The following is a 13,965-nucleotide window of genomic DNA, read 5'->3' on the forward strand; positions in this document are numbered from 1 at the left end:
GATATTGGCATAAGCATAACTAACAAGTAGCATAACTAACAACAGCAATAAAAATCATAAAAAGTAAGGTATACAAGTAACTGTAAGGTATACAAATTTTTACATTATTTCAAATAATGTAATTTTATAAAACAAAGTGCGAAATTTTAAAGAAATCGATTGAATAGTTAAGGAGAAAATGATATTAAAAATTCCTCTTCTCTGTATGAATCTGAATGAATTTTAAGAGCGATTTGAACTATTTCACTCAAATTTTATATTTTGCTCGTACCGTACAAAATTATATTCTTTAAAATGATGTAAAAATTAATGTATCTTACAATTCGAGACTTTTTAGACTATCAGTAAATAAAATAAAATAAATTATTAAATAATCATTAAAATAATTTTTTACGTGGAATTATCTTCAGAAAAATGAACTTCAGATTTGAGTGCAAAAATGTTTTGATTCACTTAAAAACTTAGTGAGATATTTCGAAATATGCAAAACGCAGAATTAACATTAAGGGGTTTGAACTTTAGACCGCTCTCTTGACCAAGTATTAGGAGCATATTTTTCAGATTGTGGCTACTTCCCATATTTTAAAAGGTTATTGTAGTTGTTGTAGTTCATTTTGTGGATTTAACTCACAAAGCAGAGTTTGCTAAAAATCATGACGTACACAAATAAACTGGAACACATTTATTATTACTTTCAATGGTTAACTTAAATCTAAAATTCTAATTGAATATACAAATATAAATATCGGATCATCATACAATCGGCCAAAGACTCAAAAGATGAGTTGGCGGCNCAGGAAATTTAGTGTCACGATCTCAATTTTGATCCTCTGCAGAGGGGATGGATATTTTAAATGGAATGGCGTCCAAATCGGTTGGAAAAAAATATGGTCATTGAGAAAAAGTACGTTTGGTGTCTAATTTCGCAACATAAAATATCATCTCCTCTAATTAATTAGCATACTTCAGGTCTACCGCTTGAACCATTAAGATTGAGACCTAATATAAGTGAAAACCCAATCGCATCAAAAGTTATTCAAAGTGTTCTACTTTTCATTTTTTTTTTTTTTTTTTGAACATTGGATTGTATTTCTATTATTGATTTCCTAAAATTGCTTTAAAAACCCGCCCATTTCTTCGCATGAAGCATTTTTGCCAAGTTTAAAGGAACGTGGTTCGAGTAAGAAAAACGGCGAATCACAAGTTCAAAAGAACGCTGGAAGAGGAATAAAGACGGAGTTGATTCAGAAGAGACAGATTTAAGTTTTTATGCTTTGAAAGGTAGAGGTGTTTTTTTTCCTTCTTTCCTTTCATTTGGACATTTAGAATAAAATTTACATACCAAATGTAAGTATAGTTTTTATTACTTTTAATACCCTCATTATTCAAGTGCTTCTTGTTGTTGTTGTAGTTAATTTACGTCACACTAGAGCTACACAATGGGCTATTGACGACGAGCTGGGTAACATCCCTGAGGATGATCTGAAGACAAGCCATCACAATTTTGATCTTCTGCAGAGGGGATGGCACCCCCGCTTCGGTAGCTCGACGACCCGCATGCGAAGTTGAGCACTTTACGGTAGGACAGTTTAACGGTAGGACCAGTACCACACACCCTCGGTCCCCACGCAGACTAATCCAATCCAAGTGGTCAGCCACCCACACACTGACCACAGCCAGTGATGCTTGACTTCTGTGATCCGCTGGGAACAGTGTCTTAATGATCAGACCACTGAGGGACACAAGTGCTTCTGATTGCATACAGGATGTATGCTTGTTCATATAAGAGAGACCGAGATCACTAGATAAATAATCCCAAGAAACTGAAGCGGTAAAATATTACTTGATTGAAATCGTCATTCGCTTCAAAAATATACAAATTGGAAATAACAGTTAACGTGTTTCTAGCACTCGAAAACAGTTGCCCATTTCCAAGACTTCCGAGTCTATGGAGAGGAGAATACTCTCGTTGATTTTGTTTTCCAGAAATTTATGCACTGTTTAATTTTTTTTCTTGCATAGCAAACCTTCTTTTGCAAGTTCAAAGATTAGTCTTCAATTATGCTTGCTTGGCATTTTCCACTACGCACTAAACTAATCCAGTAATTTCAAGTATTTTTCACTTCATAATTAAGATTCATAAAGACGTTAACAGTTGATCTGTTGCAAAAATTCATTTTCGTATTAAACAAACATCAAATCTTAACCACCCCTGAAATACGAAGTAAGAGCAAAATGAGAGACATTTAAGAGTAAAATAGGAAAACAAATAATATTACTGACCTTAATAAAGGATTTCCAGAAAGTTTATTAAAGAGAAATTTCAATAAAAAACGCAAGTTTTGAATTAAAAACAGTGAATATTCTGTTGACTCATCAATCATACATTATTGGATTGCGTATGAGATGGCATATCGGACATAAGTACACCGTGTTTTTTGCTAGTGTAAGCGCACTCTTCTGCCGAAATTTTTAGAGACAATTTTGCATAAATGTAGTTGAGCTTCGTTGCCAAATACGAAACTACATGACCAAAGGAAGTATTCAACAATGGTGAAAATATTTTTCGAATAATAAATAGATATTTTTCTGTTAAACGTCTTTTTTAATAAAATTGAAGAGTCTTTCTCTTCATCGGTAACTTTTTACTAAACAAATGAAGTAAAATTCAATTTTTGCGGAATTTTTTGAGATCCTCCAAGATGTTTAGTTGTCCCAAAATTATGTTATGTTATTGAATAAGCTGCCGTTTAATATATACTCGATGTTGCCTTTCATATTCTGATATTAATTTTTATATCACATATTAGTCAATAAAAATTATAACCATAAAAAATCATCCGAAAACAGAACAATACAAAAAAATAACTTTTTAAACCATTCATAAGTGTTATTTCTTTTCAAACCAAATCTATCAATGATGGACAGTTTATTAATTTAATTTACAAATGCAATTTATTACTTTTTGTAGTTTAAAGTAGAAAACAAGTTTTTTTTATAAACATAGAATAAATTCTAAGCAGCAAAATAGCAGCAATTTCATGTTTTTTTCAACACGAAATTCAAGAAATACAGTGTTTTTATTATAAACACAGAATAGATTCTAAACAACTATAGTAACTTACTTGGGTTTTGTGTTTTTCTTACTAAAAATTTTAATTTAAAAGAACTAACAAGAGAATAAAAATTATCAAAATATTAACAAAAACTTTCTGCATCACATAAAAAATTTAACCTTTTTAGCAATTCAGTTAAGGCAAACGAATCATTAATTTTTATTAATATTTTTCTGGTTATTAAAATGCATAAAATTGCTATTATTCTGTTGTAAATAAAGAAAAAATAAAAACATAGTAAGAATCTCCTTAAAAAATAGAAAATATTTTTCTGATGCTTGTTTGAAACTAGGTTTAAACATAATTAATTAAATTTTCATAATAGAAGTTAGTGATGCCAGCCTCACAAAATTTCCTTTGAATCTTATTTCTTTTAGTACAAAGAACACTTATGTGAGTCATTGCTTTTTTATCTAATGTTAGATCCCTAAAGTAAAGGTCAAAGTCAATCTATTCAGAGATTTCTAAGACGTTTGTAGATTGGAAATCTTAACATCGATTTCTATGTCCTTCTATCTTCACTGAGATAAAAAAATGGTAAAAATTACCACATTATGAAAAACTTTAAAGTGTTTCTGGATCTATGGAAACACTAAAAAGCGCAAGTTTGGTAATAACTTTTCGAAAAATAAAAAATAAAATATGCTTTTAAAGTATATGATAAAAATTATTCAATGTGATAGAATTCGGTAATTATATCATGATACCTTAGAGCATGGCATAAAAAAACATTAATTTGGCTGAATTTACTTCTTACTTTACTATTTTTTACTGAATTTTCAATAATAAGAACTATATTTTTTAAAACCAGAACTTCTGGAACACCAGCGGAAAAAGCTCTAAATGAATGGATTAAATACCTTATGTGTTGGTTTATTTAATAAGAATTATATTTTCCTTTTTTACCACTAATGTCCTTACTATAAGGAACGGTAATTCTAACAGAATTTTTTTTCTCCCTGAGCTTAATCCAGGCCACCCACAGCTAAATGATTTTTAAACTAATCTTCCAATTTAATTTTATAAAAGCACTAATTTTGAAGTTTTCACCCTCATATAATTGAATCAAATTGAGTCATAAGTGAGGTAAAATTTGATAATTTTATTATGATGCCAAAATGTATCATATAAAAACCATTTATTCTGTTAAACTTACATTTTATTTTATATTTATACTAAATGTGTAATAGTAAGGGCCATAATTTTGATATGCAGTATATCACTCTTTATGGTTAATCTGATCTTCACTATTATACGCTTAAATTAGTATTAAATTGGAATATATTAGTCTCGAATGTTAAGTATCAACTTAATATCTATTCCAATAATAATCCTAAAATTAGATAAAGAAGGGAAATTCGTGTCCACGCAATCACTTGTAATCTATTAAATATGGACGGGGCAATTCAAACAGGAAATTTAGTGTCACGATCTGTAATGGTCTCAAACTCATTGACTCTATTTCTAATACTTGAACATTATTTAACCAAGAGTGGTCAAAAATTTATTAAGCATCTAATCGTAGTACTGAAACTAAATGCATTTTGATCATTAGGTAGATTGTTAGTACTAAATCTACTTCATATATACATGCAAATATAGAATTATCTCTATTATCTGAAATAATTGAGACTCGACATACTTCGGTTAATAGAAATATTCAGATAAATCGTTTTTAAATATATTTTCGTCTATAAACTCCGAAAATTGTGTGATATCTAACATATAAATTAAATGTGACTATTTAATAGATATCTTTTTGTCAAATAGTTAATGACTGAGAAAAAAGTATGGTCAAAGCCACCGGAATATGGGGAACCAAATTGCTCTGTAATTCTTATTGTAGTGCTTTGCTAATGAATTTGGTGAAATAAGCAATAAAATATCGTTCTATAACTTGCGATAATTTGGTTATTGTTGTAGAGTTCGGTAATTTTATCATGATACTTTAGAGAATGACGTAAAACTATTTATTCGGTTGAATTCACTTTTTTTAATTTTCGGTAGAATTTAAATGGTTTTTACTTTTCAAGTTTGTGGTAATAGGAACTATAATTTTGAAAACCCGAATTTCCAGTAAATCGTTACCATATGTACTGTAAAAATTACCAAATGGTTTAAATACCGTATAAGGGTGATTCTCCCGAAATATGACAATTCACTGTCCCTTGCTCCAAGATCTAATTCTATAATACTAAAAGAACTTTTTTAAAAAAAATTAATAAATAAGCATTGCTAGCATTTTAAAATGACTTTACACTAGCATTTACTGTTTTGTATAGTTAAAAAATTTAATTGAACTTCAAAATTTCAGGTTTCTGGCATGTCCCAAACAATGTTTCCAATAAAAACTAGCTTCAAAACTTCCCATAAATTTTTCAATATCTAATTTTTTTATCTCAATCGGTGTAAGCATTTCTGGAATACATGCAGAGGATATTATTCACAAAAACTTCGCTTGAATTAAATTTTTCTGTCAATAATTTGTTTGTCCCAAGAAATTATGTCATTTTCCTGACTACTTTTATTTAGTGGTTTGTAACCAAAATAGATAGAGCCAGCAATCAATATCTTATGTTAATAGATTGATTATATTCCCTCCTTTATGAACATGTCTTGTTGCATGAATAATGAAGCAATTTTCTGGTTCAAAATCTATTTCAAAAAGTTTTTCAAGTAGAGTAGGATTTTGTGTTGTCATTTTCCTGGATTTTTGAAATCATTAATAGATTTATCTGCAGATTTATCTGAGTTATTTTAAGAAATCCTGTTGTTTTCTGCAAAATATAAACTTCTTAGGCCGAAATATTAAATAAAAGTAAAGTGATATGATATAAGATTACGAATTTGTCATTATCCTGGCTGTCATTCTCATGGCTTATGAATGCCAAGACATTGAAGTGTTACCAGAATTTTTTTTAACTGCTAATACTGTAAGGAGGGAAAGCAAATATTAACCTAATACCAAGTTTAGGCATTATTGTAATATGTTTGGATGTAATCAAAGTTATTTATTTATTTAATGATTGATCATTATACACAATTTTATTCTGCACATATCAGCAACAAAACAATTTTTATTCTTTCTACTGTGGATAAAAAGAACTAATTAAAGCAATTTATGGTCCATTTACCATAAAGGCTCAAATTGAGTTACTTACTATTAACTTAAAATGACTGTTTTTTAAACGTCTAGGCTAATATGTCATTTTCCTGGCATTCAAGATTTGGTGAATTTCTATTTTATTTTCTCGAGCAAATGTCAATAAACTACACTGCTGTCTGTAAGATATTAATAAGTGTAACTAAAGAAGTAAAAAAAAAAATTTTTCAGATTATTTTAGACTTTAAATTTGAAGAAATTGTTTGGTCTGAATTGTCATGTTCAAAAAGAATCACCCATATACATGGCCTTATATATACATATACGGCCTTGTACATATATTCTTTGAAGTCGGTGGATCGTAGTAATTGCTTAAAAACTTATTTATGTATGTTAAGTTTTATTTTTTTTCTTCAATTTTTATGTCTTTATTGATGTCCTTTTACTCTTACAGACGAAAAGCGAAGAAACATTTTCNTAGCTTCAAAACTTCCCCTAAATTTTTCAATATCTAATTTTTTTATCTCCACCAGTGTAAGCATTTCTGGAATACATGCAGAGGATATTGTTCACAAAAACTTCGCCTAAATTAATTTTTTCTGTCAATAATTTGTTTGTCCCAAGAAAATATGTCATTTTTCTGACTACTTTTATTTAGTGGTTTATAACCAAAATAGGTAGAGCCAGCAATCAATATCTTATGTTAATAGATTGATTAGATACCCTCCCATATGAACATGTCGTGTTGCATGAATAATGAAGCAATTTTATGATTCAAAATCTATTTCAAAAAATTTTTCATGGTGAGTAGGTTTTTGAGTTATCATTTTCCTGGTTTCTTGAAATCATTAATAACATAAACTATATAGATTTATCTGAGTTATTTTAAGAAATCCTGTTGTTTTCTGCAAAATATAAACGTCTTAGGCCAAAATTTAAATTAAAGTGAAGTTATATGCTATAAAATGGCGAATTTGTCATTATCCTGGCTGTCATTCTCATGGCTTATGAATGCCAGGACATTGAAGTGTTACCAGAATTTTTTTAACTGCTAATACTGTAAGGAGGGAAAGCAAATATTAACTTAATACAAGTTTATGTATGATTGTAATATGCTTGGATGTAATCAAAGTTATTTATTTATTTAATGATTGATTGTTATACGCAATTTTATTCTGTACATATCAGAAACAGAAAAAAAATTTGATTCCTTCTACTGAATTAATTTGAAGCAATTTATGGTCCATCTAACATAAAGGCTTAAGTTGAGTTACTTACTATTAACTTAAAATGACTGTTTTTTAAACTTCAGAGCTAATATGTCATTTTCCTGGCATTCAAGATTTGGGGAATTTCTATTTTATTCTTTTTCTGGAGCAAATTACAATAAACTACACTGCTGTCTGTAAGATATTAATAAGTGTAACTAAAGAAGTATACTAAAAACATTTTAGATTATTTTGAAGACTTTTGAAGAAACTTTTTGGTCCGAATTGTCATGTTTAAAGAGAATCACCCATGTTTAAGCTTTACTAACCAGAATTATGAGTTTTTTTTTACTAGAAATGCTATTGCCATGCAGTACGGTAATTTTACTAGAATTTTTTTCACCGCGCATCAATTTCTGTCATCTTTTTTTGCACCCGAGAATTCATATCGTCTAATAATTATCATAAATTTATCAATATTTTATAATAATAAACAACTTTTATATCATCACATTTCTCCCAAATTCTTTTAAGGTTTAAAAATATTTATAACAAAGATCTACCTAAAATATTCAATCAGTTTACATACGCCACGCATAAATATTGTTAAATGTTGTAAGCTTATAATCAGTCATTGTAGGGTTAGTAGAAAAATTTATTATTTTAATGAAAATGTTTTTTTTTCTTCTTTTTTTCATACTTATTATGTGTTTTTTGTAAAGTGGGCATTGTTACTGATTTGTTTAAACTTAGTAATTGCCTCGTGATGAAAAGTATTTCTAAAAATACAGAAGCATCTTATCCATTCTTCCTTTATATCAGTTACGAAGTCTGTTTGACTTAAAACTTTGCATTTGAAACATTCCCGTTAAAAATTGCGAGACTTTTTTTCATTCAAACAATGTTCAGAGTAGAAAAATTTTTAAAAAAAATAATCAATTGAATAAAAACATCTAAATTAGTTTTGATTTAATTATAGTATTCTTAAGTAATGATATGTAATCTTAATGGGGTGAGGGTCTAAATTTAAATATGCTAATTAGTTATAACAGACGATCAATATTTTAAGTTTCGAAATCAGACACAAAAATATTAATAAACATGCATCTTTAAACCTAATGAATATGAATTTTTTGATAGGCTTAAAGTTTTTTCTTTTTTTAAGCCGTCGTTGAACAGCCGACCCAATTTTTCAGGTTTACCACTGCTAGTGTTTCCGTAGCCTTATAATTTTAAACACAATCCAGAACACAAGGGAACTCCTGGATCAAGTATTTGGAGAAATTTGTTTTCGTGGAGGACTTTCTGATGGAACTAAACCCGCATTTGCCTCACATTCGGAAGAAAACCATGAAAATGCCCCACGATTAGCCTGACGGCAAGGGGCACTGTGGTTGATGCACAACGGATGCGGAATTCTTATCAACCAGCCATCTCTGGGATAAAAACCCACTGGAAGGCGAATTCTCTATCCCTTGGGCCCTTACGGCTCAGACTTAAAGTTTTGAATTTTAAAATGTGGTCCCAATAGTAAAATCAGGAGTTGTAAGAATTGAAACTTTTTTTTCTGTGAATAATTCTTTGGTTCACTTACTATACTTACTTCTATAGGCATGTTTAAATACGCAAAAAAGCGAAATTGACATTAACCTAAAACTTTTCAACTTCACCGCTGTCCTGAAATAAAATTTTCCGATGCCCACCCTATTGACACTCGCATTGAGGTATCAATAGGGCAGTTGTTTTGACCATTCTCACAGGGGCACCATATTAAGAGGACCAAAACTTGCTCCCACAGGTCGGTGAATAAAATATTGCGAATATATTTTTAAGAATGTTCAGAAAAAAACTTTTTCGTATCTTATTCCGTAACTTAAAATTTTCTTTATTGAAATTAATTAGTCTTTTTTTAGTTTAGACAGCAGAAATTGTATACCAATACTTGAAAACCCAATCACTACGCTGTAAAAAATTTCGAATCAAATTACGGTATCAAGTACCGGAACTTTGGGTGCATCATCATTAAAATTCATTTAACCGTTAATTCCATTTTTTCCGCATAATATTATACCTTAAATTTTACAGTAATATATATTTAATTAGAGATTCAGTGATTTAAAAATTACGGTTCATCAGATTTTCATTTTGTAACTCGTTCTGGTAAAAAATATATTCTGCGGTAAAAAGTACTAGTCCGAAATTTATTATACTGTATAGAAAAAATCGCCTATTTTGCTGACAGTACTCTTATTTTAATTATATGAGTTTAAATTTGTGCTTTGGAGTAATCTCAAATGTTAGTTTGCACAAATAGTGTTTTAAAAATATAAAATTATAGCAGATCATAAAAAATATTTGGGAAAATAAAAGTATGTTTCGTTTAACCCCTCAAAGAATTATGCTTCAACACTATGTGATTTGCATGCTTACGCATTCAACGAAAACGGATGTTACCAATATTTTTCTAACAGAATGCGTTTTTTAAGAAGTGCTCCATAAGACATTGATTTCCAATAAGTTTTCTTATCCTTTGGTTAACCTTACAATTTCTTCAAAAGGAAATACTTCTAAAAAATTAATCAATACTAAACAAAAGATAAATTGATTTTGTGTAGAATAAAATACTCTATGTTTAATACTTTTAAAAGTAACAGTACAAGTTGAAATATTTTTAAAGGAATTTAGAAAAAAGAATTTTCTGTAAAATTAAAACCTTTAAGAAGCATTTGTCTGCGTAAAAATATAATTGAATTTTCACTTGTAGGTCGGAGTTTTTAATTACAATGAAAGGTTATAAGAAAGATAAGAATTTCGATTCAAATTACCTTTTAGGCAGTTTTATGGCATATAATATATCATTGTCCATGCCTAGTGAAAATGTTTTTGAACCAAAATGTGAAAAATTAAACTACAAAAATATCCTTCAATAAAAAAAAGTTGCGAGTTAAAATCTATAATTTTGTATGTAATAATTAAAAATATCAAAATTTATTAAGTTTTATGAAATGATTTATTTTAAAAAAATTATTTTATTACATTTATGAGTTTACTTTCTTCTAAGTTACATATTAAGTAAAAAAATGATTTTTTTCTATTATTTGAAGGTTAGGTCTAACAAGGTTAATTGTTCATTTCTATGAATAAATAAATAATTAAGTTTTATTCGAAAATAATTTCAAGCAATATATATTCTTCCATTTTAACAAAAGTTTGCTTTTCGTATTGAGCATTCTTATTTAATGTTTTTATTATCTTTTTTAGGGGAGAAATTAGTTTTCACATTTAAATATTTAGTTCCATACTTAATTAAAGAATTGGAAAGCAACTTAGTCTTTTATCAAGATTTTCAAAAGTGTATAGGCTAAGAAAATTACTTTAATTGTATTTTTATAATCATATATTGAAAAAAAGGATATTTTAATATGTTTTCAACTAAATTTGATCATTAATACCTGCTCTAAATTTGATTGATTTTAACAATTGACTGATGACTGATATTGAAAGGTTCATTAAATTATTCATTGATATTAAGAGAAAAATCACTAAAACATTTTCAAAAGATTGACTTTTGTTTTTCTTTTTACTGAATGTAAATGTATACACATTCGAAGTTAATATTTTTCGTAAAAGCGCGTATTAATTATAACGGACACGCTAACTGTCGTTCAATTTTTCAACCATTTACTTTAATTTGAACAATGCGTATATTACTATCGTACTTGAAGTCTGAAGGAAGCTATTTTACTCCATTAATAGATTTGTAATTAATGAAATTAAGGCCAACCTTTCTGATTACATTTATGCTGTAATTGTGTATAAAAAAATTTATTAAATGAAAAGGACATCATTAATAGTCATGCTGTTAAATTTTTAATTACATCGGATAGAAATACCCATCTTTGAGAATTTTTTCGGCAACGATATATTTGCTGAGCGTAGTTTTGCAGAATTTCTCAAACATACTCCAATTTTGTTTGAAAATTCATGAAATGAAAATAGAATTGCAGTCATGTTATAAAAGTTTTAATTAAATCTGATAGAAATGCAATAGAAATTTAATAGAAATACTAATCTTTGAGAAACGTTTTTATAGAAAATTTTTTCCTCAACTTCCATATTTGCTGAGATTGTTTTCATATAATTTCTTCAATATGCTGCAATTTTGTTTACAAAAAATTAATAAAATGATAACAACATCATAAATAGTTATGCTGTTAATTTTTTAATGAAATCGAATCGAAGTTCGATGGAAATTTAATAGAAATTCTTCAGAAAGATTTTTTTCATCAGCGACCATATTTTCTGTACTTAGTTTCGTAGATTTTCTTTCTTAACTGTTTTAAATCAAGTTTGAAACAAAATGAATATTGTTAAAAATAATCTAATATGTCTGCTTTACTTTTTTCACGATTGATAAATTACTTAGAAAAAGAAGTTTATATTTAAACAATGACAGCGGTTTCTCCCTTTAAATGAATGCTTGAAACAATTCAATGAATCGTATTTTCTGTAATCTTTTTATTAACTAGTAGGGAAAAAAATATTAAATGAAATATTTTAAAACAACTTGAATGTGTGAAAATTAGTGATAGAGAGAATCATTTGTAAAAATTCTATTTCTTTTCTTATTTGAGCAAAAACCTTAAAAGGTAATTTTATTCAAAAAATAAATAAAAAAATAAACCGCATAGAAACTTTTGAAAAGATATACTTATCTCTTTTGAAAATATATACTTTTCTTCAAACGGCCGCTGACAAAAACGATAAATTTTAGAACAGTAATTACAGTTTTAATAGAATTAATTTATTCGGAAAATGCTTATATTTGAGCGTGTAGCCGTGTGTTTTAAATAAATGTTTTTTTATTCGTTTCATGAAATAATTCATTATGCTAAAAAGAAGGTGCTGCCTAGTGTTTATTTATTCTAAGATTATATAGCGGTAGATTAATGAAAATTAAAGTCTTAAAAGTAATTTTTTTTTACGCGCTATATTAACTATAAAAGTGTATAATATTTTTTAACAACTATATTTAAAGATTTTTAGAATTCTAAAGAACTGCTTGACATTAGGTAAATGATAAATATTTAGTTTCATATAAATTGTTTGTTCTTTTTTCAATTTATAGACAAAGTTTCGGATACAGATTTTTATTTAAAATCATACGGAAAATTGGTTTTTACTTTATTTCAACACATTTATATCATTCAAAATAACATGTTAAAAATAAGTCCATTTTTGAGAATGCTAATAAATATCATTTTTTTATTTTTTTTATTTCTAATGGCAAGGCGAAAGGTACAAATAGAAAGATGAGATAAAGAACGAATACAAATGTACGTAGGATAACAAAGAAAGAAGACCGAAGTCATTGCGTTAGAAGTTCTCTTGCTTCCCAATATCTTGAGGACTCAGTGTGTCCATGAAGGGCCCACATAGAAGCAGGTGGTCCCTGCCCAATTTCTCTCCAGATTTACAAAGTGGACAAAAAGGCGTGGTGGAAAGGCCTATGCGGTATAAGTGATCAGAAAGACAATCGTGGCCTGTATATAATCGGAAGGCCTCAATTGCATCACGTCTTGGTTTGTCGGGAATTAAAGAAGAGCTTACATTTCTCCAACTTTTCAAAGCTGTGCGAGTCTGAAGGTCTGGCAATGAGTTGGTTTTACATAAATTTTTAAGGAACAGTTTGATTTTCCAAAAAGAAGTTGCAGTATTTGGTTGTTGTAGCAAATTGGCACCTTTCTTGGTAAGTAAATCTGCCTGCTCATTGCCCAAAACACCACAATGGGCTGGCACCCACTGGAGGAATATTCGTTTTCCCCTCAAAAATAAAGACCTCAAGAGATCTTGACATCGGGAAATCTCAGGTGTCAAGGGACGTTCATATGAGCTAAATGATTGTATGGTCGCTTGTGAGTCCGAGAAGAGAACTGCATTTTCAAATTTGTGTTGGAGGGCCAGTAGCTGCTGTAAGGCCGTACTCAAGGTCACTACTTCTCCATCAAAGGCGGTGCCAATGTATCCTGCTGGTACGTAGAAAGAGAAAAGCTCCGAAAAGACACCAGCCCCTACATTAAAATGGCAGTCAAATTGAGAACCATCGCTAAAAACATGTAGCCAATCGTCGACTGGGTATCTAATCGCCATTTGTCTCCAGGGCAAGAATTTTTAGAATAATTGGAGCAACATCTTTTTTACCATGGACAGTTTTCACAAGATTCAAGTTTATTTTAACATTTGTTATTTCCAAGGGGTTTTTAGGTTTCAAAAGAGGTAGTGCATGACACGGGATTAATAAATATCATTATTTAATGTGATTGGACAACCAAATTTTTTCTTTTGAATGTTTACGAAATTAACTAAATTTTTCTATTAATCTAAAATAGTTTTTAGAAAATTTAGATCGTTATTTATTTTTTATCGTTATATTTGTTTTATATCGTTATCTTTTCCATCGACATTTATTTTAATTTACGGATTTCATTTTATAAAAAAATTATTATTTTACTATTGTACTTTGTAATAAAAATTACTA

At 28.7% G+C, this 13,965-nt stretch overlaps 1 protein-coding gene across 1 annotated transcript; it reads right to left on the reverse strand.

Annotated features, from left to right (window-relative positions):
• Positions 1-12,803: 12,803 nt before the first annotated feature.
• LOC107453835 (uncharacterized) lies at positions 12,804-13,577 on the reverse strand. Its single transcript, XM_016070798.2, has one exon. It carries the CDS (start codon positions 13,575-13,577, stop codon positions 12,804-12,806), a length of 774 nt encoding a protein of 257 aa, XP_015926284.2.
• Positions 13,578-13,965: the final 388 nt, after the last annotated feature.

This window comes from Parasteatoda tepidariorum, chromosome X1 (assembly GCF_043381705.1).
Source record: "Parasteatoda tepidariorum isolate YZ-2023 chromosome X1, CAS_Ptep_4.0, whole genome shotgun sequence".
In the NCBI taxonomy this organism is placed as follows: domain Eukaryota; kingdom Metazoa; phylum Arthropoda; class Arachnida; order Araneae; family Theridiidae; genus Parasteatoda; species Parasteatoda tepidariorum.

Excerpts from the sequence above, each read along its gene's own strand:
- LOC107453835 (XM_016070798.2), bottom strand. The coding sequence starts at position 13,577 with ATGGCGATTAGATACCCAGTCGACGATTGGCTACATGTTTTTAGCGAT.